The sequence below is a fragment of the Rhipicephalus sanguineus genome, chromosome 1, assembly GCF_013339695.2.
Source record: "Rhipicephalus sanguineus isolate Rsan-2018 chromosome 1, BIME_Rsan_1.4, whole genome shotgun sequence".
NCBI lineage: Eukaryota > Metazoa > Arthropoda > Arachnida > Ixodida > Ixodidae > Rhipicephalus > Rhipicephalus sanguineus.
The window spans coordinates 171,242,219-171,266,442 of record NC_051176.1 but is presented as its reverse complement, the minus strand read 5'-3'; the positions used below and the strand labels follow the sequence as shown (position 1 = coordinate 171,266,442).

Genomic DNA, 24,224 nt, shown 5'->3' with positions numbered 1-24,224 from the left:
GTGCCTTTCCTGACACGGAGGTGAACTTTGGTGGTATTTATTATTATTTTTTTTAATCTTGGACTTTCCTTCATACACCTTCATGGTTCCGAAACACGCTGTGACCCCATGCTCCCAAACCGTACTGTCGAGCGTTCGATCATCTCGTCCTTTGTTGTACTGACATGCGACGGCGCAGCCCGCATGAGGCTTTGAATTGTGTACACTTGTGATTGCCTAAGCATCGCGAGGCTTGACGTTTCCTTGTTAGTGGCTTTGATTGTTCACGCTTCTGAGGGGGTAAACCCTTCTCTGTTACAATGTTGTCTTGCTTTATGAATTTAGAATTGGTTAAGTAATTGTCGTACCGGAGCTGTCACCGTCAAGGGATTATGACTGTATATGAGTACTAAGCTGCCATGGCGTGCACTTTTGGGAACACTCATAGTTTCTTCTTTCTCATACTGACATGGAGAGAGAGAGAAAGAAAGAAAATACCGGGGCAGTTGTGTACACAACAAGGACGCGGCGAATGATGTTTGCGCACGTGGTTCGTTACTCCCGCTCTAAAGCACCATTTTTTTTTTATCGCAATGTTCCTTGTTCTAAGCGACCTCACGTGCTTCTCACGATTCCTATTCCGAATTCCTGCTCAAGGCTGACCAAGCCCAATGCTCCTGTGGTGACCTGACAAGGAGTTTTTGGAGGAAGACGGAGAGGTCAGCCTGAGTTTCTATGTGCTGGCCTACTGCTCTCCACAGGGGAAAAAAAGAAAATAGGAGAAAAAGAGTGATGATGACACGCAAGTTTTTTTGAAACGACGTGTCCGATACATTTTATGCCGCCCTGTTTCAGCCCAGGAAACTCGGGCTCGCCCTCTTGATTTCGCGTTTTTCTTGTGTCCGCAGTTATATGTTCTGTCGATGATTTGTGTGCGTTGATTGGCACCGCGAGTTGCCTCGAAAAATCCGTATACAGCGTTCACATTACGCAGTCGGAGATAAACTTGAAGGAAGACGATGTACGTTCTTTGTATGAAGGAAACGCACTTTGTGCCGCCGGAAACTCGTACGAGGTGGATGGATGGAGGTGGCACCGAGGGATTTCCTCCTCTGATGACAAGCGAATGCACACGATAGCAACGGGTTTGTCCTGCTGCAAGGATCAAGCTCGAGGACACGATTGTGCCCGGTGTACTCGCAGGTGTCAAACTGGGTTTGCACGCTGATGAACACTTTCTGCGCAAGCTGCCTTAGAGAAGAGATGTTGATATGTGCATGTAAATATATATACTGGGCATAACGCTATAATTGCTTTAATCAAAAGCCTATAAGAGTAGCGGACTTGCTGTTTGCGCAGATGGATTGCACTGGGAGGAGGACGTAAATGCTGGAACCGAGTACCAACCAGGTGACCAATTAAGAGAAATTCTTTATCTTGTGAATTTTAACGCTGTCAGTGCATAACGCTCAAGGAACGCCGGAAGGACAGCCCCCATAACGTTTAACGGTAACGCCCTGTGACAGAAATTGCGTGGTGTTTTTTTTCCAGTGTCGGCGCGTCGCAGCCGATTGCGGTTGACGTTTCGCCGCATTTCAAGCCTGCGAGGCGACGTAATTTGCAATACAGCGCCGGCCCCAATCGGCTGCAGCGTTCCGACGTTCATAACGATGACGCGATTTTCGCCACGTGGCGATGCTGTTGTGTCCTGATGGCGTCGTATATATCGCGACTCGGTACGGGCTCTGGCGAACAGGTTGCGCGGATTCCTCAGTGACGATGAAGCGTTTTCAAATTGGTGTTTGCATGCTTTGAGATTGGCTTAAAGAGGAACGCATTGCAGGCTTCGCAGAGCCCTTTCCGATGGTGGTCGTTGGCCGCAACCTCTTCTCACAGTTTCCCGCTCTATTTCAGCAAAGCAGCAGTAAGGGTTACCGCTGCATTAGACATTCGCGGTGGCGCGCGAACGAGCAACGCCGTGCAGAGGATGTTCGTTGAGTGCTGTATACGCAGATGCTTTGGTCCAACGCCAGACATGACCCGAGCTAAATCAGGTTCTTGCGCTCCGAGCTTAGCTTGCTATCCAAACCCGGGCGTCTTTTATGCTTGTAGCCTTGCCTTCGTTCTTGTTCGTTTCTCTAACCTTGTTTCGCCGAACCATTCCATCGGGAAACCGAAAAACGGATTTTTGCAGCACTCACGAGACATTTCCTCTTCGGCGAGGTGCGTTTAACGTGATTGTGACAATGCAGCACGAAGCCGACAACGACGCAGCGGACGCGACCTGTCACGCCGTGAAGTGTTAAAGATGAAATGAACGTTGGTCAGTTCAATTCAATATGCGCTACATGAGGTGATTCACCTGAGCGCCGTGCAAGTGCAGAACAAGCCATGCGCGTTGCCTATTCCTTTCTGCGCGCAGTCTGCACCGTGTGGAACGAATGGGCGAATTGCTGCAGAGCCTCCTCAACTGGCTTTGGAAGCGCAGATGAATCGGATAGGCCTGTATACTTACCGTCGCTTCAAAAATTGTTTTGCCCGGTCAACTGATGCTGCACTGTTTAAAAAAAAAAATTATCGTTATGACGTCTTATGCGGCATTCTCGCACACACAACGTCCAACCAATAAGTGACGCGTGGCTCAGTTGCCTTTCTTCAACATTTCGCTACTTTTTCCTCATATTCATCATTAAGCTGAACGAATTTACTTCGCATATGACAGTTGGCCTGTCCTCTGAACCGGACGGCTACCTTCAAGTTCTTATAACCGTGAACACAGCCTATACGTTGACAACTTCTGACCGTTCCTCACTGACAGCGCTGTGTGGTGGTTAGAGATATGGAGCCAACATGCTTTGTTATGCAGTTATGCATACCAGTTTAATAACTGCAGTTATGCAGTATTATCCTATGTGCCCTTGATGTGGTTTGTTGATTAATGATGGGCGAGCGTTATGATTGGACATACTTTGCGCAAACGTTTTATGGCGGGCTTTGCCATATATTCCAGTCAAAGCAACCGTAGTTTTTGTTCTAACGGTCGCGCTCAACGCGTTGTCAATGTTTACGGCTTGGTGTTTGGTCCGACAGTGTAGCATGGTATAGCGAAAGTCCGTGCGGGGGGCTTACATCACATCTTGTTTTCACGTAGAGCCGGGGGAGTCGTGTTGGTTGGGCCGAATGAGGTGCGCGGTGCAGCCTGTCTGTGGAGTTTCTATTAATCGCCATCCATCCAATTTGCCTTAGCGTATACTTGACACCGTTATGCTCCGTTTACTAAGCAGGCAGCTCTTTTGGTGCTGTAGAGCCCATTTGTGAACATATATATGAAGCACCAAAGTTGCAGGATTCTGGGTAACATATGTAATACCCATTTCACACGGTGCACTGCTGATCGCGATTAAGCCCATTTGGGACCAAATTTCTCAACAGTGACTGGCTCCCTTTTGCAGTTTGCGTAAAGGAGCCAGTCACGATAAAGAAATTCGATCCGGATCAGGCGCGATCGCGATCAAAAGTGACCATGTGACACCGGTATAACTCCCCACGTGGTAATCGCTACACATGAGGATGTTATCGCATGTGTCAAATTCGCCACGTTTTTTTTTTTTTTTTCTTTCGTCTTTTGTTGTGAAGTTGATTTTTAAAACGGATCAACTACGTAGTAATGGTGTCAACTAGGGGGTCCTGTACCGCAAGCTTTTGCGACCTCTCATTCTCTCGTTGGCAAAATCTTGGGGTATGCTGCTGAAAGTGAAACGCGAAACGCCACTATTGTATTTTGGTCACTGTACCATAGCTGATGTTTCCGGCATCTCCTGGCGCGCCGTTGATATCCGATTAATCCGCGGATGAAAACGTGTATGGCTTGCTCGTATAATTTGCGTGCATCATGAGTGCTTGCAACGGCCTGAGGCCTCGGCATAGTTGCGCTGCGCCATATCCGAGCGACCGGGAACGCTATGCTATACACGGTGGCGACAGGAGAGGAGACGCACTTCGCATCGACAAATGGCTGGTCGCTCGGCGTGACGACTGCTAGGCGGCAAAAGTTAAACGTTGTCGGTGAGCTGCTGAGTCTACGCCGATGTCTCTGCTTGTCGGCGCCGCGAGGGAACTCGCAAACACACTTTGCTCAAAAGACGCCACTGAAAGCTGGCTTGAATATCATTAACGGCAGTACACGCACGCATGTGCCCACGTGCGACGACCATGATTAAGGGAACGTGCATAGGCATAGGCGTGCGCATGGTCGTCGCAGCGCAACCCCCTCCCAATTATGTCAATGTATGGCGCTGACATTGCCCCCCCCCCCCCCCGAAATTTGTCCAGCCTTTTATATTCCCGGGCAACTTTTTTTTTTCTTTTTGCCATGAAAAGACTTTTTTTCGAATAATTAGGCCTTGCCCCCCCCCCCCCCCCCCCCCCCCCCCACCGAAAAAAATCCTGGCAACGTGCCTGGAGCCAGGTATTCTGAGTACCTCTGGGATGATGAACTAGTACAGCATATGTTACGCCTGCTCGAAGGGGCTGAAGGAATAATCGACACGCCATCTTTCGTATGCCTCGGACGAGCGTTGCGATTGGAAGCGCCCGAACACCACTTGTTACGGCGAAAATGCATTTTCTATGCGTGTGCAGCCGCATTTCTTTTGTGGTGGGTAATGAACATATAACATTTCTCAGTACAAATGTCAGTGAATAAGCAGTCTATGTACATCGTAATATGGTGTCGACCTACTATTGCGTATCACATAAATGGATTGTGAAGCGCCTCTATATAAACGCAATAATAATGTAGGAAACGTAAATTCCCTATCGCCGTTACACCTCGTTCGCTCATCAATGCGAATAGTCTGCTTGCTTATCTTTCGCACATCAGGCAACAACAACAAAATCCACTCACGCGGACATCGTGCGTAATGCTCATGTCGTCAGTTCCAAATATATAAAACACCCATGAAGCGCGCAGATTTATACATTTTCATAAGCGCACTACCTGCGTAGCTTCCACATCCTTGCCTGCTAAGTACACGGCCCGAGCACTGCGGACATGGCTACTACCACCGCGCCTTCTCCGCTGCCGCGATGTTCCAGCCACGGCCGCTCGATGGAGGAGCGTGTTCCAGTGGAAGTCCTTTCGTGCGGCGGTGGCGTTGCGCTGCAACAAAGCCCGTTCCTTCGCAGAGATGATGCGGTTGAGCAGAGACGAGCTCCCGTGTTGACGCAGCGTTCTCCCGGCTGGAGTTACTTCGCAGCTGCGGCGGGAAGTCGGGTATGGTATTCGCGCCACGAGCTTTCATCGTGGTCAGCGTGACCTTCACCGTCAGGCGACACCACATGTCATTTTCGAGCCACTTTTAGAGCCCAATTCAATATATAATTATTCGCATATGGCATATGCTCGTATCCGTCAAGGCTGCACACCATCTCATTCCTAACGAAATGCATGCTCTGAGCAGTAGAGAGTTTCTTTATATTGACTTGGCCGAATTCGTGCATTCGTCGTCCAGAACACTTGTGCTTTATTTAACGGTATGTAATGTTACAGTTAGCGCTAAAAACAACAACAAAAAAAGAACATGGCCAGTTTAAATAGTTCTCATGGGTAAGCTGATAGGGCTACGGAGATAAAACTTGGCGTAGCGACAGTCGAAAAACATCGTATGAGATTACCAAAACTTAAGGTAATGAGGTAAATAGCTTAGTCACTGTTGTTACAAATGAGACTGTGACGTCACAGTGTTGTGAAATTAACACTCAACATACACGCGATAGATCGGTCTCGTGAGCGAACGAAAATAGATATGGAAATTAGGATTCGGTGCGGCTAGACTCGAATAACTAAAGATGAGTCTTCAATAATATCAGGGTCGTGCAATAACTTGCTTTATCATAATTTCTAAAAAACGATTCGGTTACTTTTTTTCGTCGTTTAGAGCGGGCGAGATGCAATGGCGAAATTTTAAAGGTGTGCATGTGAAAGGGGGTGGAGGAAGAGTAATTGAACTCCTCCGATAAATGCACTTATTAAATAAACGCAATACACGAGCTCTCCGCAACACACCTATGTCGCCGCTTATACAATGCATGGACACCGTATTGCAGTGCATAGAGACTGCCAGTTCACTGTCATTCTATGGGTTAAGGTTTATTATTGATTACGCGGATTTGGTCGCACACAAAAAGAGAGCGAGGGAGAGAGAGAGAGAGAGAGGGGAGAAAAAAAAAAGCCAGTCTTTGTACTGTCACGCGTAGCGTTCCAGTGCTTGCAACGGCAGTTTATATCCTCGTCCAAGAATAATGCGTAGTTGTGCGTCATGTGGCATTGACCTTTTCACTGTAGTATATAACGCTCCAATGCTTGAAATGGGGAAGTGTAGATGTAGAAAACACGCTATTTCTGCAGGCCTATAGTTGCGAGCACGGCCCAGCTTATTCCAATGCTTGCAGCGCGAAGTCCTCGTGTTTTTCGCTCTAGGCCATATATCTTCAGCGCGAGTCAGACTTTAATTCAAGTGAACGACGTATTAAGCGGGCTGCTCAACACCTCAGCAATTGGCGACGCTTTACCGTTGCTGCTGCTGCTGCTGCAGCCAGGTCTCCGCCATGCGACGAGCCTCTTGCAAGACATCCCTCTTGCGATGCATTTGCGCCCGTTTGCCATTTTGTTTGTGAGCCGGAACGCGTGCACACCGATGTTGCCACTTAGATACGTTGTACAAGGAGCTTACGCACACATCCTGTGGGGCCGTTCGTTTTGCCTGCACCACTGCAAACCAGTTCAGGCTGGGGCACGACAAGTTGAGCGATTGTGCAGCTCGAGCAGACACGGTGCGCGACTCGGAACGAAGGCCGAGGTGCGGATGTGGCGCTGCATGCGTTAAATTTATCCGTTCTAAGCATTTCCGCTTTTCACGTAACTTCTAAAGGCGGGTATACCACGCGACGGGTCTCGAATCGCAGGAATGGTTGGCTTCTGATGCGTCTGGCCTTAGAAAACAGCACAATGCAATCTTTCTTGCGCGTGCAGACGACCCGAAAGCATATTTATAAAAGCAGCGGACGTGCCGTTGACCATATCTTGTGCTGAACTGTAGTCGGGCCTTCGATGGAAAACATGTGGACTTTTCTTTTTAACGCGATAGCGTTGGAGAGCTCGTTTCGCATAAATTCCGGGGTCGGCGTCGTTGGTTGTGAGCGAAAAAAAAAATCGGCGTTGTCCGTGAGCGCAAATTCGAGTTAGATGCAAATAAAGAAATGGCCGGCACATGTGTCAACTTACTTAACGGAGCCAGTGCGTTTGCAAGGCACAACTACATACATGAGAGAGAGAGAGAGAGAGCAGAAGAAGAAGGTTGAGAGAAAGGCAGGGATCCAGGGAATCGTTAAGCGTGCATCTGTTCAGTGATATGTGTTCCCGAATTGCACGACGAAATGCATTGGTGACTCAATTAAATTTGGTTAAATTTGGTCGTCCGTGGCCATGAAGTCAACTGGAGGCAATGTTCTGCTCCGAAGTTCCAGGACGGTAGAATACCCAGCACCTCCACCAGATAAAACAGGGCGTTTCGGCGCAGCACTTCTTTAATAAATAGTAGGAACCGTCACGGCAGGCCAAGTAGCAACAGCCGAGCAGACGTGAGTGTCCCGATGCACCAACCCGAACGTCGTCTTCTCTCTGCCTGAGAGTGGTACCCTCTGCCTTTCGGAACGCTGATCTCTCTCTCTCTCTCTCTCTCTCACACACACACGCACACACACACACACACACACACACACACACACACACACACACACACACACACACACACACACACACACACACACACACACACACACACACACACACACACGCGCGCGCGCAGTGCTTTTCATAGCGGAAGCAATGACTTGAAATAACAGTACATTTTTTGCCACAAGTTTGTGAGTTCGTCTGCGCATAAATAAAAACTGGTACTGGTTTCAAAATTTGTTGGAAACATTCGATGTCCCTTGAGAACTCACCGGCTTCAACTCTTACTGCAGTGTATAGGTAGAGTTATTTATTTATATAAGACGGCAAAAAAAAAAATCGTTTGTCTGGGTGAGACGGATAGCTCTGGCGATGATTCTGCGACTGGAAATTATAAATGTAACCCGTCTCTAGTCGCAGCAAACACGACGAACAGCGAACATATAACGGGGGCGGAAGTATAGCGCTGAATCCGGCAGAGCGCGCACCTGTTGCGACTGTAAAGCTAGCTTCTCTACTAAGCGCCTGCGAAGACTACGTGATGGCGCTCGGGGAGGCAGTGGAAACCGCGCGCAACTCTTGTTTCCTGCGGGATCGTTTGCAGGTGCGCAATCTGACGACTTCATCTACGCAGACAGTACTGAATACAGCACAGTGGGTGAGTTCCTGTTGTTGCCGTACGCCTGTTCCTGTTTTGCCGTTGACGCCGGAAAGTAGCCGTGCTAAGTTCTGTTCCAAAGCACACGTGTAGACAGTAAACAAGACCAACCATCGAGAAGAAGTCAGCAACGATGCATTTCTGTCCAATGGGCAGATGCAAAGGTGAGCTGCATGACGGGGTGGAGCTATGAGGCAGACTTAAGATATTATTCAGCACCCGTCGGTCTGTAGCTGCTGCGTATATAACTCAAGCAGACCTGCCGCTTAGTCGAGAGCCGGCTGCAGTATTGGAAAAACGCAGGTTCCCAAAGTCGATGTTCAGCGAGTTGTCAAACTTTCATCTGCGACCAGTCCTCTCTGGTATTAAATTGACCGCGTAGCAGCACGGCTTAAAGTTCGAGAAACGACTTATTCAAGAAGTCATCAGCGATTGTTTGCGCTACGAGCTTGGCAGCAGGTCGCAGTGGATGCAGTCAACATCTCAAGAATTTTTTTATTGTTGTCGGTTCACTGTCTTAACGCGTCTTGCTCCCAGCCACACGTCGCCCGAAGACCCATGAGGTCTGTCACCAGTTGTACCAGTGGACGAAGCATTTTCCTTCGTCATGTGGCGTGTATGAAGCAGATGAAGAGGAATTGGCTTGTGGACGTCACGACGGAACGGACGGACTTCCAAACCGGGTTTCGAGTACTCAATTAGCGGTAATATGTAACGCCAGCGGTTACACAAAAAGAAACCTACCCTATTAGGACGTCAAATTGGTTCGAAAATGTTTGGCTGCTCAGACTAATTTGCCGTTGCTAGGTGTACGTACTCGCGTATATTTCCGTTTCTTCTAGCTCGGTTATCGTGTAGCGCCACTGTTTTTAACAGCGGCATGCGCGACGCAACTGTCTTGAAAGGTAATTATTAAAATCACGTTCGCCACGAAGAACTCGCTTTAACGTACCATGTTACGAGAAACATGTCTAAAACGAAGGCAAACTGTGTCGTCGCAATGTCGATCCTTGCTTGATTTCACGACCTTCTCAAGAACTCCGGTGCTTAAATGAAATCGTATTCAGAGGAGACTATCACCGACGAGTCCACCTATGCGTGGAGGTGCGGCTTTGCACATTTCATTGAGGGGTTTGAGTTTGAGGAAACACCTTTTTTTTAGTCACGTATAATTCAAGGAGGTGAATAATATCTTGAAATGATACAAATTTTACGCGAAGGTTACTAGAGGTAAACGTGGCGTTACTGTCTCCTAGTGATGACGATGTGCAATCACACTCCGTTTCATACAGGTGCAGCGCCGTGGAGTCTAGCGAGACTTCTTGCAGTAGGTGCGTTCGCACCAAAAAATGGTCCAATGACTTTACCACCCGTAATATTTCTTTTCGTTTTTAGGCTGAGTAATAAATGAAGATGCCTTGTGCCTCAAGTATAAGCAAACCCCGCTATACGGTTGCCAATAAGTTGTTCTCGACTGCTTATATAGCGTCTCTTCGTTTTTTGGGCTTTCATTTGCAGGCCGTCGCGACGCATCACGCGCGGGTTTCGTGCTTGGCTTGGACGAGCGTTTACAGCGACGAAAGCCAAGCGCGAGGCTCGTGTACTCGCACATCTTGCTGACCGAACTTCTTGCATATAGCTTCCGCAGCGTTGCACCTGTGGTGCGATCTTGTACGCATTCAAAATAAGCACGGAGGCGTGGCGTTACATCCAGCCGCACGCGATTGGTCAATGCAGGGCCGTGACGTCTGTCGCGGTTCACATTGGCCATTCGCGTGCGGCTGGATGTAACGCCATGCCTCCGTGCTTATTTAGAATGCGTACAAGATCGCACCACGGATCTATGAAACGGAGTATAGTGCATCTGACATGGCAGTGGATGTCTGTTGCGCGGACAAGCTTGGTCGTTTTGGCTTCGAACGACCTTGTGCATTGCCGCAAATGATTCGCTTTTTCTTTTGGTACATATGTTGTATACAAGCACGCTTCCGTTAACGCTCTCATTTTTAACCATTTGGCAACTTTCAGAATACTAAAAAAATAAATAAGTAATAAGTAAATAAATAAATATCCGAAAAAGGAATTACGCGAGAAAAAAATGCGTCAGGAATGAACTAATCTCACGAATTATTGTACGAGGTACTCGGTAGAGTATGGACAGTACGTCTTGAAATTGAAAAAAAAAAAAAAAACAATAATGCTGTTGGAAACTTTCGCACTACAGTGTGGTCATCTTCATAACGCTTTCCGTGAGACACTCTGATTTGGTTCCACCTCTTATTCCATTTGGCTGGCAATCCTTATCAAGTCTCAAAAACTTTTATGACTGTAATTTATGCATTTCTAGTGATAACTTTGTATCGAGACGACCTTGAAAATGGAAAGCGCGATATAAAATTGCACAGAAACGAAAATTCAATGTACAAACTGATTAGTAGGCTCCCTGGAGTCTTGATATCTGACGCCGAGGACGTTAAAGGTTACCAAGTCCAGTGGCGGAACTGCCGATACAGTTTCTCCAAACTGCTACAGAGAGCGAATCTTGCTGCTCGCTGCTACAAAAGCCACATTTTGGCAATAACTGCCCCCTGCCTGCTCCAAGGACTCCTTCTGGAGGTCTAATGGCGAAGGCTGGGAAAATAAAACCAGCATTTGCACTTTAGCTGCTTCGTACAGTATGGACGGTATGATTCTTACCCCTGCGGGCTGAAACGCGAGGACAGCAAAGCGGGGTGCATTGTCCTCCACAAAGTTGAAAATTGCTCGGTACGTTAAAAGCAAGCAATAACAGTGGCTGCTAGAAGCAGAGGCGTCGGGGTTGAACACAAAAAGAGCAAAGAAAAAAAAATTGTCACGCCTACGTACCTGAAAAAAAAAAAGGAAAATAAAGGGAACTTTTGTGACAAAAGCAAATCAGGATAAACACTGTAGCATCGCGTAGCTCCTAGGGAACAATGCAGAATGTTCCACCGACATCCACTAGAGCAGTGAATCATTTCATTGAATGAGGTCTAGTAGAGGCTTTCAAAAGCAGCTGCAAGCCTGGATTCTATTCGAAATAAGTAACAGTATAATACTGATGTTGCATATACAGGGCTAAATATAGCCTTCCGTGCATCTATCTATTTGCTGCTGCCTCTGTCTTGTGAGCATTTTACCGTACGGTGAATTTAATTATCGGTCCCATAGTCTGTATTTAAACTTGGTTTTCAAGCTCTTTTATAATGCAAGTTTGTACCGTTTCTATGGGGCGATAACTTCGTGAAATGATTTAGGAAGTGCATAGCTTGCGTTTTATCATAGTGTCTTTAAGGCTACTTATTCGAAGTTCTTCTGCTACAGAAGTCAGAATGTCTGCTAGGAAGCGACATTTTCTTAAGTGTTTACTTATTATTGGCCGCGAGATCGAGCAGAGTCGCCGCCTGGCGGCTACTGGCTGAAGCGCGCCTAGTGTGGATTGCTCCCTGCGTCGTCTGCTAGCCACATCGTTTTTGCATGTGCGCGTACGTCCTGCACATTCTCAAATGGCGGTTTGTTCTGTTATGTTAGCGCGAGTTTAACTGCTTGTGCGTATACCTAACATGGTGTACAGAAGCAAATGGGCTTGCTAAGTTGCGTACGTATTGTAATAAGATCAGTGAGCGCGACTTTTGAAAGAGCTGTATATTGGTGTCGTATCCTTCGTTCGCCAGAATAATTTCAGTGTTGGGGCCGCTTTCTGGTTCAAGCACATCGTAAAGTGCGCTTGGCATAGTCCCAAACATGAGCATTAAATAATGTGTGAACGCAGCGTTTTACCGACTCGGTGGTAAACAAAAACGAGGCTCTAGGCCATGCACTTTCGCGTTGTTGTTAGGTGTATAACTGCGGCGCTGTAGTTCATTGGTTATGCGTTGAGCTTTAGTTGTGCTTGACATGTCCTTTTATTGTACGGTCGTGGTCCCACTACAGCGAAATATTCCTATCAAGTGAAGTCTGACACCTCGGTACTCAAACTGTCCCCTAAAAAAAAAAAAAAAAAAAAACAGACAATGGAACGACACGGCAGTGGTAAAACAAAGTTGCCGCGCGCAATTTTAACTTGGGGTGAAATTTATGCAGAACCACCCGTGGGCTTAGATTTAAGTGCGCTTTGATGAACCCAGATGTTCGTAATTCCGACGGCGTGCCTTACATTTATGTCGTATAATTTCACGCAATACGATTATACCTCATCCTTTTTTTTTTTTTTACATCATCTTAAGCGTTTGTGTGGAGTTGTTATAAATTGATGGAAGGCAGCGGACATTATTAGCTTGAAAAAAAAAAACAACACTTATTCCATAATATAACCGAACCTTTGTTGCATCACTGACGTGCACGTAATCATTGGATGAAAGCTCTGTGCTAAACTCTTACCTTTTTATTCTGTTACTTGAGCAAGAACAAGTGCGTACGCGTTGAACGCCTCCGTGGCGCTAAAGCGCTGTCAACCACGTAGCTTTCCTGACTAAACTTATCAACTGTCCTAGATTTCATGGAGAACTGAACAATAAAAAAAATGCGTAGGCGTATTCGCGCGAACAGTGCTGTTGAACTCAGTGCACAGGAATATTGGCTGGCATACAAATGAACAAGTAAATATTTAAGTAGTTCAGTGGTGCTACAGCAGTGCGTACTACACAAAACACAAGCTAAACACGTACACAGAAAACAGCCGAAAAACGTCATACAGTGTGTAAGCGCAGACTGTCATCCAGGGCGAGCACCCTTTCATTGGCAGATTCCGCTTGTCTCACTAGTAATAGTAATGTTGGATGATCTTCGTGCACGAATTCAACAATGAAGAGCGCATATTACCAGTAAGCTGCAGTCAACGCGTTTTATTTGCCGATAATCGGCTCAAATCATTCACAACGAAGCGCCGCCGTGTGCATTTGTATACGCGGCCCCGACCGCCTATCCACACTAACGCGGCGACGGTGCTGCCACCTATAGGTCGATCTCGCGGCCAATACTAGAGCTGCTTCAAGGTGCCGTTTGGCTGTCTCGCCATGGCAGTACGAAACTCCGCCCCCTCATAGCGTCGAACAGGTGTTCCGACGCCAGACTGGCACAACGCCGATTTTAATTGTGATGACGTTCTGTGACAAGTCGATTGATTGATTGAATGGTCTTGTCGTGCAGAGAGTACTTCGCATCAGTCATAGGACAACCGAAAGCAGGGAAACAGGCATCTACGTGAACTTAAGTCTGGAGTATCAGAGCGAAAAATTCAAGCGTGATTGCAAGGCAGTGCGTTACTTAACCCTTTGTTGCGCAGTTTTTTTGTTTCGTCATAATATTATTCGTGGAGTAGCACGGAAGCAGAGGCGTAGCCGGGGGGGGGGGGGGTGTTCAAACCCCCCGAAAGTTTTCAATTTTGCTTGCGTATATATACACGCACACATACAAACGCACGCACGAACATACATAAAGTATGGTTGACCCCCCCCCCCCCCCCCTTCCCCGAAAAAAATTTCTGGCTACGCCTCTGCACGGAAGCATAACAATAGCTGTACTACAATCGAAAATAAATTCTGTGGATATTTACAGTTTGTATAAGCATATAGAAAAGAGATATGTTGCAAATTTGCATCAACGAGCAAATAAAGAACAAGTTGAAGGGGAACGATACTCAGTGCGATTCGAACTCAATTATTTATTTGCACAAGACAATGAGTAGGTGCACTCATGTTGTAGGGGGGTACAAAAGGAAGCAATTGCCCTTTCTTGTTGAACAAATCACCTTTCCACACTTCTAGCAGTACGTCATGGAGATTTACGTGCAACCAGGAAACTTGCAGCGCCTTTCCCCATGAGGTTGAACATTTGAAGAAGCTAGAGTAAAACAGCTTTATTATTAATATTGGAATTGAGCAAGGAGCGTGGGAGGAACCCCTAGTCCGGGGTCCCTTGCATGATTCCGGCGATGTGTCGAGCCCGTTGTATTATGGCTTGGAGGACCTCGGGAGGAGGAAGCAGATCGCAACAAAGCGAATAAAATTTGTGACAAAATAGATCTAAACGCAGCCGAAGACTAAACAAAGCCTGTGTAATTTTAGAGCTGGCAGAACTACTTTTATTACACGTTCCGGGCTCGGTCAAGGAACGAAGAGGATTGCGAGGGAGGCGGGGACGCTCGGAACTGAGGGCAGAGTGGAACGCGTAATAAAACACCACCACGACGCACATTGTTTGAGCGGTACGGCCCGAAATTTAGAACGTAGAATTGCAGTGACGTAAGGATACACCCGGGATGAAGCGAGACGGTAGCGCGCGACGCGAATGCACCAAACTCCTATGAGAAAATTCGGATATACGACCTAAAAACATGCTGGACACATGTTGAATCAAAATGGATTTTCACTTGCGATCTTCGTCAGTCCCGGAAGGTCGCTGTTTTCACTCTCAGAAGGAATTACTCTGCCATAGAAGCATTTAGGACCCATTGCCATTTCTGAGGAGAACAAACCCCATGTGCACGTTGTTGCATTTGCGCAACATAGCAACGTTCCGTCGCCAGAAACAAAGTATTACGAGATGACAATGTTTTTTGCAATCTACACAATCAGGAGGATGTGTAGCAGAGCTTAAGAAGTTTTCCCGCGCTTTATCGCGTTAGGCAATGTACTTTTAATTGGCAGAGCTTACCTGTATTACTGCACGTTGGCGCGTGCAACGTCTGCCTTGGATGTTTTCGGAATAGTTGCTCGGGATGAGCACTGATGGCAACACAAGACGTTGCCATTTTCAAAGCAATGTTGCGGAAATGCAACAACGTACAGGCGGCTTCAAACAGGCTTTCCTTTTGTTCTAGTTGCCATTTCTTGGAATGTTGCGTAAATACGAGGTGTGTTAGAAAAGTAATGCGGCTTACCAAAATATTTAGTTTTTTCAAACAACAATGTTATCCCCTTCAAAGTACTTCCCTTGGGCAGCAGTCGTTGTTCCCACTCTTGGTAAAAGCGCACAGTCTTTTGAATGTTCTCCAGAGTTCCAATTATGACGTCCTTATAGGACATGTTTCAATTTAGGGAAAAGGAAAAAAGTCACAAGGACTAAAATCAGGTGAATAGGGGAGTTGAGGAACAGTAATGCGTTTTGAGGTAAAAAAAATCACTCATGGAAAGGGCCGTGTGACACGAGGCATTGTCATGATGAAGCATCCACTTGTCTGCATATGTCTAAGTCTCACACGAATCACTCTTTTCCTGAGCCTTCTTTCCTGGCGCTGTAAAAACTACTGTGTTAGCTATACGGAGTTGTAACTCGGATTGAGGAAGTGGAAGCGATAAAAAAACCGGTCTAGCACAGGCCGTTAGACTCAACGTTGCCAGATCACCCGTATTGTTGCCAGTCTCATTACTTTTCTAACACACCTCGTACAACAATGTGCAGTAAAGGGTTAAACCAGTAGGTGTCTCGATGGATCTTCATATACTGTTGTGTTACGCGGCAAGAATGCATTCGAGTTGATGATATTGTGTGAAGCCCTATGCTGCATCGAGGCAGCGGGTGCGTAGTAGGAATGTGGTCGAAGAGTTTGTCCCGGCGGCAGGACTACTATATCGGACACGTGCACGTCGTGACTGAGAAGGCAATCTACATGCGGATAGCCAGCCTTCATCAGGAGCCCGCGCTCAGCTTTCGCATGTGTCCCTGGCTCGTGACATTTTCTCAAGCATGAAGAGGCCTGTCCTATACGCGCACCAATGTAGGTCTCACTTGTACCACGTGTGCAATAACTCCAGTTACGAAGGAATGCGCTTCAAGCTAACACCCTCGATGATACACTGCAGAGCGTGTTTTGATCCATTAAAATAAACGCAGTAAATATGAGCACGATATACATATACCTTTTTCTGAAGTATGACTCAGCAGACCTACGACATTGATTTTCGCTCCTCAGTATGGCTACATGCGTAATCAGTGAGACTGTTGAAAACTTGTAAAATCTATCCCGTACTGGCGCTTTTCGCCAAGTTGTTCTGCCATAGAACATCTGCTAAGGAATGTTGAATTGTCCATGTGGTATGGACTGAGCTCGCGGATGAAACTCAAATTGGTGGAAATTCAAAAAGGCGCGATTGCTGGAGATGTGATCTACCAGAGGACGTCCACTGAGATATTAGGACTTCGTGAGCGACAAATGGAACTCGGGAAATTAAAGAGAAGAGAAAGCGGGAGTAGGAAGAGAGCATGGGGAGAGAGGAAGCTTTTCTCGTGAATGATGCATGGTCCGAATGAAAGTAGTGATTCTGGATAACTCAGCAAAGCCTTCGCGTACAGAATAGCGCTGACGACTTTCAATTGCCGTCTCTTGGCGTCTGCTCTAAAACAGTAACTTACAATGGAAGACTGTGTATCTTCCCATAGGATCACGGCCGCCACGGACTTCGCCGACAATATTTTCATCTGTCTCGTCACAGCAGGTAACAATGATATCATCCGAGACCTCTTATATCTGGCGGTATGAGGAGTAGGAGAGGTTGAGGAGAGGAATAGTGTCAAAGAAGCAATCGCAGCCTGTATCGCGCACTCTTCCTCCTCGGGAAGCACTGCTTGCCTGCAGCACAGTTCTCATGATGAAACGCTGTTGCCACTTCGAATCATTACCTTGCGTTAACCTTCCCTCAACTGCCCGATGTATTGGGTTTTCTTCATTAAATACAGCATAAGCATGGCATGTTTGTCCTCCTTTAGGTTCGACTGTAGGCCAGCAGGCTTTGTGAGCAGTTTCTCTCTCTATCTCGTCTGTGTGACGTTAGCGGAATATAGCATGCACACGTGCCTGCGTTCTATCGCGCTAGGGTAAAGTGGCTGGCCCTTTTGTAGATATGCATGTTCGGCAGGCCCGTAGCCAGGAATTTTTTTCGGGGGGCGGAGCACTTTGCTGAAGACCGTCACAACTTTTGAAAACCACCTATTTTCATTAGTTATTTTCGGTAAAACACCCCCCTTCATCAGAACTTCGGGGAGGGGCGGGGGGGGGGGGGGGGCTAGGGCACCTCCCTTGGCTGCTGGCCTGATGTTCGGATGTAGCTTTTTTATCGCCCAAATTCTGCCCCAAGAATTATGTTATTGCTCGAATGAGCTCCAAAATTTCATCTGCGGCTTCTTCAAAGTGCTCCAGAGGTCCATTTTTTCTGCTTCAGAATGCTTTCCAGACTGCGCTTTGACAGCGAAAGCCCTCCGTTGTTACAGTAACGTGACGGTGTAAGTTATCTAATTTGTAATTATCTTTTATTTTTACTTGAAGTGCCTCGTTAGACGATTTGCTTCTGAACATGACATACGAAACCATTACTTTGCATCACACCTCCGATAATAAAAAGTATACGTACACGCGGCGGTGCTTTCAAGCTGCCTATCTGTGTAGTTGATATAGTCTACGCTCGAGTGCAGTTGCTGCGGTCTAGCATTTCAGGACGGGGCGGACTTACATGCCCTGGTGGTCGCGATGCGGTCGCGTCAGTGGACCACTCCGTTAGCGCGTGACCTTCCCTCTCTCGTGCCTGTCAAGCTTCATCCGTCGCCTCTTTTTCGCGGCCGACAAACGTGCGTGCTTCGCGTCTCGTGGGCGCTCCAGTTTGTCGTGCTTCGGTGCCGCTCGTGCGGCTGTGGTGGTCGTAGTCGCTTTACGCGGCGCCAACTGTCGGCGACCGGAAGAGACAATGGCGTTGGCGAAACAATGGGTTCCCCCTTCACCGCACATCCTCCGATTCGTCGACGATGCCGCCCTTGGCCCAGAACTCCTGTGGGCCGTTGCGCGTCTCTTTCTGTTGCTTCTTTTTTTTTGGCCGGCGGGGGAGGGGGGCTTCCTTGATCTGTTTGGTCATTCCGCTTGACTCCCCCGCCACTTGCCACGCTGCGTACAGCCCTGCACCTAATTCTGGATCCTATTGTTTCAGAGCCGGCGTTATTCTTTTTTTCTTCCCTCTTTCCTTTCTCTTGCGGCTATTCCTTCTTTCTTTCTGTGCTTACACAGCGTGTCCGTTTCACTTGCCTGAAACGGAGATTTGGTTCCAAACGATATTTTGATGCCAGTGACCGCACAGATTTTATATAAAAGCGGCAGGACGCCCTCATTGTTCACGCATCTCGCCTCTTCAGTTATTTGCGTCAATGTCGTCTGTTTCGATGTTCTCACGTACATTTAGCACTGTTCTTGCTTTGTTTATCTATAGGCGACAAAGGATTCGGATGGGGCCAAGTGTGCTTTCGACGTTTTATTAGTGGCATGCTTGGGTGGGATAAACGTTGACGAATCGAGTATAGATCGTCCGGGGAGTCTCCATCGTCTTCGCGGTTAGCTTGCTAAGAAGGTGAGAACTCCCGCGACGTTTTCCTCGCTTTCTGTGACGGCGTAATTTCTACACACTTCGCGCCCTTGTTGCCGTCTCACTGCTGCCACCACCATTAAAGGGACCGACAACTGGCCAGAACGGGTGATTAGATCCTGGTGGAAATGAAAAGGCCGTGAATTATAGTGACAGATTCCAGAATACTTTTCGCGATCTGAGTAGGATTTATATTTTTAAATCTCGTTTAAAAGTAACAAAAACCGGTATGTCGCGCAGCCTAGCGCGAGCGCCATGAACCAGACGTATGCAGTCTTAAGCACTTTGTTGTACGTAGTCTAATGCTTTTACACGCACCAGAACGAGGGCTGAAAATTTGAATATGTATGTTATTGTCAATTCCCGTTTGTTTCTAAGGTAAAAGAAGTAAAGCATGAGATGCGGCCCTGCTTTCGTGGCTTCCAGTGAAACGGAGGCTGCGGCGCATGCGCGCGGCGTCCGGCGGCGTTTCCCGCGTAGATCGACTCTCGTCTGCTCTCGTCGTATCGGACTTTTGAAGAGTAGCACGCGAGTTTGCGCTGCTGCTCGCAAAATGCCATCGACTTACTGTTCTGTGGAGGATTGCTACTACTTCATGAACAGCACTGCTGGTGTATCCTACCACTTGTTTCGTTTTCGAAGGCTTAGCTTGGCTTGGCTTGACTAAAATGTGATAAAGCGACCTGTGTACGGCCAAAGTACTTCTACAAGAAGCCCCAGAAAAACGCTATAACTATTGTAAAATAATTTCATAGGCTAGAAAGCAGTAGCCGTGGAACCGCAGGCTTTGCAAACGTAACATTGCCTTTTCATACTTAGGGCATAACTTGTCACCACTGCTGGCGTATAATCGCTATCGCGCTCACCTCTCACTGTTTGCAGCATGTGATATTAAGACTGCATAATCGCTGCAGATCGAAAAACTCTGATTAAAAATGTTTTACGGCGTTCTCCGCGTTACCACTCCGTGATTAGAAGCTCTGACCGGTAAGCTTCCCATTGCATTCAAGAAAACGGGTACCACAAAAGTTGGTTGTCGGTCCCTTTAAGGAAATGCATTTTCTGAAGATTGTTTGAAACCAGTTCGAGCGCCGGTCTCATGTTTACGAAGGCACGTAGGGAGACGGTTCCTTCCGTTTCGTCTAGCGTCGGCCCTCTTACTGCAAGGGCTTTCAGGAAGCGAAGCTCGTTAAAGTTGCGTTTACCGTGCCGGTAGTTATACTGGGAGAAGCGGTCAACGGTGCACACGTACAAATGTCCGCGCCCTCGTATCGTTCACGTGTGTGTTTGTGTGCGTGTGCGTGCGTGTGTGCGCGCGCGCGGGCCTTCGAAACACGGGAGGAGAATAAGCCGAGTAAATTACACTCTTCCGCAATACAGAATAAAATAAACAAAAGAAGCACTACGATTGATGAGCCAAAAAAAAGCGTTAAAAGTAAAAGACGGGTGGCGACGACATCGCTTCGGAGAACCGACACCAGCTCGCCGTGACCTCAAATATTTTGACGGTGTGTGCTCGAGCCCTGGAAATTTTTGAACGGTGATCATGTACTAAGTTTTTCTGTAGAGGAGTCAAAGATTTAGCTTTCAAAACATTTACTGTGCTACTGTGGCTCAGGTACGAGAAAATGCTTTAAAACCTGCGACGTCACGCTAGTGCGGTAGTTTCGACGCGAAATAATAATAATAATAATAATAATAATAATAATAATAATAATAATAATAATAATAATAATAATAATAATAAAGGATCTTGGCTTTAACTTTTGCTTTTAGTAATGAACCTTCTACAGCGAAATGAGCCTGTATATACCGTCTTGAAATAATCATTTATAAGTCTAAACTAATGTAGTGTTCTGCTTTAGCGCCTCTTTGAAGAGGAGAAAGTGCTTGCATGCGCGAATCATAGCTAAACATCGTGCCTAGCTATCTATGTATGGTTCGATGGCGGTCGGTCACTGACATTTACGAATGTTTTCGGAACAGCTTTTCGGCGTTCTGCTGGTACTCACGAGGTATCGGGTTGCGTTCTGCGATGAACGCATTTATGCGGCAGTTTGGTGTAACCCCCCCCCCCCCCCTTCGCGTATGGTGTAGTAGTCGTTGGAAAGGCGCCAGTGGTCGTGCCCGCGGCCATTATATGACCGAGAACCGCCTCATACTAGGGCGTTTCTGAAATCCCGCGTGTGTAGTTCTAGGAAATTAGAATCTGTCAGTCGTGCCAGTGAACCAGGAAGTCAGCCAGCAGTGAGTCCGTCAACCAATTGGTCGATAAATCGATTTAAGGGTTCCCTAAGTTAGGCGTAAGTTGGGGCTAGCTCTCGTATAGGCGTACAAAAGAGCGCAGAGTAAAAAGGAACCCAAAAGGGGCACAAGCGAGCTTGTGTTTTTGGGTTACTCGCGATGGCTTATGGAGGCTGTGTTTCTAACGCTCTCATATATAGACGGTTTCGCTGTTTGTAAACAAACCGGCATGCGCCAGACGGTCTGCTCAAGAAGACTTCCGGTGCGGCACTTCGGGTAATACTTTTTCAAAGGCCCGGCAGTGTTGTGTGTTTGACTCGTTGGTCTATTATTTCTGGCGCATTCCTTCAGATGTGTTTAGAGTGATGTCTAGCGACTACATGAAGGGGCTCGACGACGTCGCACGGGAGAGGTACAAGCAGAAACCGCAGTGGCGAGGAGAACAGTCGCCTGATCTGCTGGACAGGGAAGTTGCGCAATTCAGCTTTTCGACTGGAACTTAAAATCCTGCCTGCTGTCACAGCCGCGGACATATTTACGTATCTTGGTCTAGGCACACAGCATCACGATAAAACGCTTACGACGTCACACCGGGCACTTTTGATACAGATCGGCGCCGATCGGAATCGATCGCGACCTAAAGTGTTCGGTGTGACTGAGATAATATAAAACGTACTCATTATGTGATGACGTCAGGTGCCGCTGAGTCACACGAACTGCTATGGTTTATTCAGGAGTACACCATTCATGAATCAAAGTTAACCCGGCTGCATCTGCAGTCTACGCTCACACCGGTAGATAAATTAACTAGAGTGCGACGATGTCCATCGGCGGCAACACAACAGGCGATGTGTCATTTGCTCGCACCGATGCGAATCCACTCGCTGGCGTCGCTCTCATAAAAAGCAAATGCAATGGCGTCACTGCAATTGGCAACAAAACGTGGGCACTGCGGGGGAGTCATTCATGCTGAGTGCGGCTGCTTTGGTGTCCCGAGTGTTGCTTCGAACAGTACACATCACTGATGAGACTCCAACTACAAGAAACACCTTTACGATGGATTTTCGACGTTAGCCAGCTTTCACGTTTTGCTATCCACTTCAGGCGTCAGCGCAGTTATCTGTCATGGGTGGAAGACGACGGAGTTCGACGTGTTACTTGTAATTGGGGACCTTCGACTAACGTCTGAGCATCGTCTCTGTGATAATAAACTATGCGTTGAGCTTTACTTGCCCTTGATGAAGTGGCCATAGCAAATCTGCGTGCTCTTTGTGGGAATCCAGCTTTCTCGCCTAATCGCTGCAATCCAGGCGCTCCTTCTGCCTTCATCTGTCGGAAAACAGAACGTCTTGACTTAGGATAGCAAATTAGTTCAGGATCGCACACTGCATCCTGGCATCACGCAGCAGTGCCCGAGTCTCGAGCGCTTCATCGTATTAGTTCTATCCGCAGCCGCGGCCAGCAACGCAGGCTAAAACCACTCTAAAACAAGGTGAGCAGGAGCTTTTCTAAGGTGCGTTTCCGGTGAATGCACTATGTTGCCTGAGAACGGCAAGCGCTGCCGAAACCGTCTATATCCCGACATGTCTATTGGCTCATTCATAAGAATGTAGAGCGGCCGACTATGGCTGGGGGAAAAAAAAAATGACGGAGTGTTGTCAGTACAAAAATTGGCGGGGTCCATTCTGTGAACAACGACATATACGCGTGTCCTCTTTTGCTCTCTCTCTCTCTCTCGAATGTGTACTGAACGGACTCGGCTGCATTCGCCCCCAACGCGCTGTGCGGCCGTTTGTGCCGTGAGTGAAGTTGCTGCTTCGTGTTCAACAGCAGGAGCAACTGCGCCACCGCGGCGTGTTGAGTAACCGGAACAGGGGACACGCACCATGAGCTCGCGTTCGGAAGCGTGTCAAGCGTGCTTGCTGCTCGTTGCGTTTGTAAACTCGCGTGCGGCCGTTTCATCTGGCCCGCTCACGGAACCGAGGCCCGCTTGTAGAGATAAATAGGACGCCGTGAATGGTTTTCGGTCCCGCTCTAACGTTCGGGTTCAGTGTCAAAGTTTAAGCAAGCACTTGATGCTTTTTGCTCGTACCGCAGCCATTCTGCCTCCGTATTTGCATCGCGATCTTTCTCCGGAAGGAACCGCTCGCCTGCGCCGAGTGGGGGTATGCGCTCACTCTCTGCAATCCGGTGGTGCTTTGTCCTCGCTGTTTTTTGTGTCCCGTCTTCTGTTGCGCTTAGCTTATGAAGCTTTGAAGATGCTTGCGATCGAAACTAAGTTTCCGCGATTTACATTCCTCGCTTGTTATCTGAGGCGTTTATTGCACGTGAAAGTGTCCGGAAACCAAGTCATTAGCCAGACGTTGGGAAAGGCGGGGCAAACTGAGACGCGGGACGAAACGCGACGTTTTGGCTTCGCTGCCATGTATACCTAATACGAAAACGTACTTTCGTTTTTTTCTTTATTTCATCAACAAGTGGCGATAGCTGTCCATTTATTTTGATGAAAAACTTCGCGATTGTTCGAAAAGTTTGTGCGGGAAAAAAATGAGCAGTTGTTGCCAGTGAGTTCGTGACCCGCCAAAAAGGGGTGATATTCTGCTCGTTGAAATTTCCGAAGCCTTGGATCAAAGTACTCCTGCATTAGTGCTGCAACGTAAGTATTTATACGGTTGCTCTGTACCGCTATAGCCGTGTTCTGCCATACGTTTAGTTCCGTATGTGCCTTGGGCAAAAGGCTGAATTTTTTTTTAATTGGGGCATTTGAAAGGGGGCAAAACGCGACAAAAAGGCGTTCAATCGGCATGAAGAAGAAGAAGAAGAACAAAACTTTATTTTGAGGGAATGGGTAGAAAAGGGGGTACTCAGGAGCCTGTTGGTTGGGGCCCCAAGTCCAGGGCCCCACTGGCTTGCGCCGCTCGCCTAACTTGACTCAGAAGCGCTAATTGCACCTCTGGGTCCGAGCTGGCAAGTTGTGCCTCCCACTGCTCCGAACGTCCTACAATGTTGCTGCCTAAAAATGAGTTTAAATTCGCTGGCTTTCGGTCACACTCCCACGAGATATGGTATAAAGTTGGCAAACCGCCGCACCACGGACAAGTGTTACGGTACAACGTGGGATGTATTTTACTGAGCCGCGATAAATTTGAAAAGACTCCCGTCTGCACCTTGCGGAGATCCGTAGCGTCTTCCCCTTCAAGCGATTTATGGGGGGCACTATATTTTTGCCGTGTGCTCCGCTGGTAAG

At 47.6% G+C, this 24,224-nt stretch overlaps 1 protein-coding gene across 3 annotated transcripts in view; it reads left to right on the top strand.

Moving 5' to 3' along the window:
- LOC119402227 (CCR4-NOT transcription complex subunit 6-like) overlaps positions 1-24,224 on the top strand; it is a 241,746-nt gene that overhangs the window by 42,456 nt on the left and 175,066 nt on the right. For 2 of the 3 annotated variants that reach the window (XM_037669367.2, XM_049417738.1), the window contains exon 5: positions 1,339-1,389. The exons of the other annotated variant lie outside the window; for it this stretch is intronic. In XM_037669367.2, coding sequence (XP_037525295.1) covers positions 1,339-1,389 — 51 coding nt within the window. The remainder of the gene's footprint in view (positions 1-1,338; positions 1,390-24,224) is intronic. 3 annotated transcript variants of the gene reach the window in all.